A 4,681-nucleotide genomic window follows, 5' to 3' on the forward strand; every position below is an offset into this window, starting at 1 on the left:
AGTAGTAGTAGTAGTAGTAGTAGTAGTAGTAGTAGTCAGCATAGAGACATTAAATTGATCATATGAACTACTACTAACTACTACTACTATTACTACTACTACTACTACTACCACCACCACTACTACTAACGATAGACTTTAACATTTAATCTAGCCAAATCCAGTCCAAATATCACACTGGTTTTATGTGCAGACTGGACCATATTCAGCCTCTCACACCTACCCTACAATGTCATACTAAAAATAAACAAGCTCATCATCAAAACAATGATAATCTATGATTAATTCAAAACAATGTGAATAAATATTACATAAGTCAGAATCATCTGAATGCTAAAGGGTTACTTTACAGAGTTTTCAGTCATAATGTCTTGTTAACAATTGAATAAAATATAAGAATAAAGGGAAAAATAATTGTCATCATAAAATTATACATACATTTTTTTCAAAAGGAGCCTGTTTGAAATGTTGATCCATAAAGTGAGCTCCCTTCAAAAACTTCTCAAAATTGTCCATACCTGTAGGGAAAGAAAAGGGAAGCAATGTTAAAACTAGTGCAGATATGGGAACCGGCATTAAGGAAAGATATAAAAATAATAGGTTTATAAGCCCAAAAAGTATATATATATATACACACACACACACTGTATTTCAATGTGTATAAGGAACCCTTTTTTGTCAAAAATTAGGTTAAAAAAATATGGGAGTTTCTTATATATGGATAGTATTATAATCTCTTACAAAACCTTTTCTCCAAATTTTAAGCCCCAAAAATTAGGGGGCTCCTTATACACAAGGCATGTTAAAATATGGTATGCGTGTGTGTGTGTGTGTGTGTGTGTGTGTATACACAAACACACACAACATGCTTCTTTTAGTTTCCATCTACCAAATCCACTCATAAGGCTTTGGTCAGCCTGAGATTACAGAAGACACTTTCTCAAGGTTGTACGCAGAGGAACTGAACCTGGGACAATGTGACTGGGAAGCAAGCTTCTTACCACACTGCCATGCCTGCATTTTTAAAGCAGGAAGTCCATTAGTGATGTTTTATCGGGACAAGTACAGCAGTAACTGGCCTGTCAACAGTTTGTATACATTAAGTATGATAAAGAGATTGCTATTTCAATTAAATACTGCCTCAGTTGTGTATTGCCAGATTTTTATTTGTTCATTTGTAGATTTTGATGTAAAGACATGGGCATGGTCATGCAGTTAAGAAGTTCACTTGACAAACATGAACCACAAGGTTTTAAGTTCATTTCTTGTGGTTAAGTTGTTAGGCTCATAATCATAAATTGAGGGTCAGTCCACATCAATCCACAAGGAGCATAGGGCTAGTTTTCCAGTTTCTCTGATGCATATATTCCCCTGGCCTGGCATAGGATTAACTCGTTTTTACCAGCTGAGTGGATCGGTGCAATGTGAAGTGAAGTGTTCTGCCTAACAACACAATACATCACCCAGTCCAGGAATCAAAACTACAACCTTACAATCATGAGTCCAACACTCTAACCACTAAGCCATGTGGCACCACAATGATAAGGTGAAGGCACATGGCTTAGTGCTTAGAGTATTCAGCTCACAGTTGTAAGGTCACAAGTTCAATTCCTGGCAACATGTTGTATCCTTGAGCAAGACACTTTATTTCAAATTGCTCCAGTCCACTCAGCTGGCAAAAATGAATTGTACTTGTATTTCAAAAGGCCAGTCTTGTCACAAACAAACATGACTGAAAAAAATTCCTCCTCCTTCACTAAAGCAGAAGTTGGTGTTGTTGTTGGCACTCCGTCGCTTACGATGTCGAGGGTTCCAGTTGATCCGATCAACAGAACAGCCTGCTCGTGAAATTAACGTGCAAGTGACTGAGCACTCCACAGACACGTGTACCCTTAACGCAGTTCTCGGGGATATTCAGCGTGACACAGAGTGACAAGGCTGACCCTTTGAATTACAGGCACAACAGAAACAGGAAGTAAGAGTGAGAGAAAGTGGTGGTGGAAGAGTACAGCAGGGTTCGCCACCATCCCCTGCTGGAGCCTCGTGGAGCTTTAGGTGTTTTCGCTCAATAAACACTCACAACGCCCGGTCTGGGAATCGAAACCCGATCCTATGACCGCGAGTCCGCTACCCTAACCACTGGGCCATTGCGCCTCCACATAAGGCAGAGGTAAAAAATAAGTATTATACAGGGAGATTTACAGCAATTAAAAATAGTGTAAAGGGAGAGAAATCATACAGTTCTAGTTATGAGATGATGTATTAAGCAAACAGATATTGAAAGACCAAAATGAATCAAGTACTTACCAATGAACAGAGCAGCAGACAGCCCAATAGCAGACCAAACAGAATATCTGCCTCCAACCCACTGAAAAGACAAATCAGAGTAATCAAACGTCATGCAAAGATAATAATACAAATCAGATTTATTCTAAGGATACAAAATAAGCCCTTGCAATTAGAGAAACTAGTCTTACTCTCCAGCTCCATTCAATTACCCCCACCCTCTCTTGCAAAATATTTTGCCCCTCATCTCGAAGTTATCCCTTTGGGGTTCATAGTCATGCAAACTGCGTGATGGCCTGACTAGTGATGGTGGCATGAAAAAAAAAGGCACTCAGTACATGCTGTAAAGTGGTTGGTGTTGAGAGGTGGGGGGCATCCAGCTATAGAAACCATGCCAAAGCTAACACTGGGCCCATCAGATCCGGTCAAACCGTTAGTACCATGCTAATATGGAACATGGATAATAAATGATGATAATGGTGATGATGAATATGATGATGATGATGATGGCGAGAACAATGATAGTCGTCGTTGTCGTCATCATCATTGTTGTCATCGTCGTTGTCATCATTGTCATCGTCGTCATCATCATCATCATCACTATCACCATCACCATCATAGTGACAGTTCTTACTGAAGAGCTAAGCAAGACTTCATTAGTGATGCACTCCTATGGACACCCCTGATATGACAATATCTTTATTTCCAAATTTGTATTAATGAATAATGACAGTAAATGAAGAAGCTACAAAAATATCAGAGTAATTAAATTCTAGTCATAACTTTTGACATCACTTTTTCTCATAAGTAGAACACTTCATTTTTCAGATTTTCAGTTTTTAATCTTTATTCCCAAACATGAGGAAGAAAATACCATCCACATGAAAAATAATAGTTAATAGATAATGTAGTAACTATGAAAAGTTAATAAACAATAATTATGGAATGTAGAAAGACAATATTAGCTCAGTGATTTATATTACTTTTAAATCATTTCAACAAGAACAAGAGATAATGATGAGTATGTTTCAGCCTTATTGGACCTTTTGAGCAAAACACAGGCATCAGTGTACTTTAATTCTCACAAAACTTTAGTGAGTACAGTGAAGTTACTTCCCTGAGGAGATTTACTAAAATCAAAATAGGTCTAGAGTTGTCTCCCATACTAACCAAGATTATTAAAGAAAATACTTGTTTGTTACTGTCAAATATTGTTTTTATTTCAGTACAAAATTATTCTTAAATATTTCTTGTACGATCATTACATTCAATAACTGTAGTAATACTAACTTTATTATTAAATTTCAACTTGTTTGGTCAATTTTTATTGGTGGTTTTTTACTATGCTTATTGATCCAGTTATAAAGCCTAGACAGACGAGCAACCCAATATTTCTCACAAGAATGTGTGTAAACAACATAAGCACTGCTGTGAAACTACTTTCAATAGGCTTGGATTACATCTCTTCCTCACTTGTTGTCACAGTGTGGGATGTTTATCGCACGCTTCATCACACTAGATGGAAAGAAGCCTCAAAACAACGAGTTTCCCATCACAACCAGAGCTTGTTGGCCTTGGCTACAATGATGGTGACAGAAGCAGTAGCAGTATTGTTCTCAATATGTATATGAGAGCAGTTACTTATTTGAGGTTTTATTTGTGTTTTGCAGAGAGATAATCACCAGTTAATCAGATCTAAAGTATTTTCTGGCTTGTGAGTGCAGCATGGCCAAATGGTTAAGAAGTTCATTTCGCAATCACAAGGTCTTCGGTTCAATTCCACCGTATAACATCTTGAGGAAATGTAAGTTTCTACAGCCCTAGGTTGACCTATGGCATGTGAGTGATATTCAGCATATGGAAACTGTGCAGAAGTTTATCTGATAGATTGTACTAGTAATTCAGAGGTACAGCCTAATCACATCATGTATCATTTTGAGTCTACATGAGGATTGCTTTAAGAGTGTACATGTCTGTAGAATATTCAGCCACTTGTAATTTAATGAACTGGTTATTCAGTTATTAAACAAGTGAATCTTCATCAGTGAAACTAACATTGATGGAACTACTTTACTCATTTTCTAGATCAGAAGAAAAAAAGGGAAAAAGCTAGTCTCTTGGAACACAGAAGGTTTTTTTTTTTGCATTACATATGTGGAATCACCAGAAAAGAATGGTAAACTTTCAAATACACAAAACAATGCAATACTTACATCCCAGAATTCAAACATGTTTTTCTCATCAATTCCAAATTCTGTGACAAGTTTCTGCAGTAAAAAAAAAAAAAATTGAATAAAGAAGAATAAAGAAATAAAAAAAATAGATTTCAGTAACTATAGATTTGAATTAACTTTTCTTTAACTTAAAATTAAAAACCAATGGTTAATCACTTACA

The 4,681-nt window shown here is 36.5% G+C and overlaps 1 protein-coding gene across 1 annotated transcript in view; it reads right to left on the minus strand.

The window, feature by feature from the left end:
- LOC106872920 (glucose-6-phosphate isomerase) overlaps nucleotides 1-4,681 on the minus strand; it is a 73,664-nt gene that overhangs the window by 11,432 nt on the left and 57,551 nt on the right. The window contains exons 8-11 of the mRNA XM_052970934.1: nucleotides 4,500-4,553; nucleotides 2,308-2,368; nucleotides 427-518; nucleotides 54-78 (exon numbers count right to left, since the gene is read on the minus strand). Coding sequence (XP_052826894.1) covers nucleotides 54-78; nucleotides 427-518; nucleotides 2,308-2,368; nucleotides 4,500-4,553 — 232 coding nt within the window. The remainder of the gene's footprint in view (nucleotides 1-53; nucleotides 79-426; nucleotides 519-2,307; nucleotides 2,369-4,499; nucleotides 4,554-4,681) is intronic.

Source organism: Octopus bimaculoides, chromosome 9 (genome assembly GCF_001194135.2).
Source record: "Octopus bimaculoides isolate UCB-OBI-ISO-001 chromosome 9, ASM119413v2, whole genome shotgun sequence".
In the NCBI taxonomy this organism is placed as follows: domain Eukaryota; kingdom Metazoa; phylum Mollusca; class Cephalopoda; order Octopoda; family Octopodidae; genus Octopus; species Octopus bimaculoides.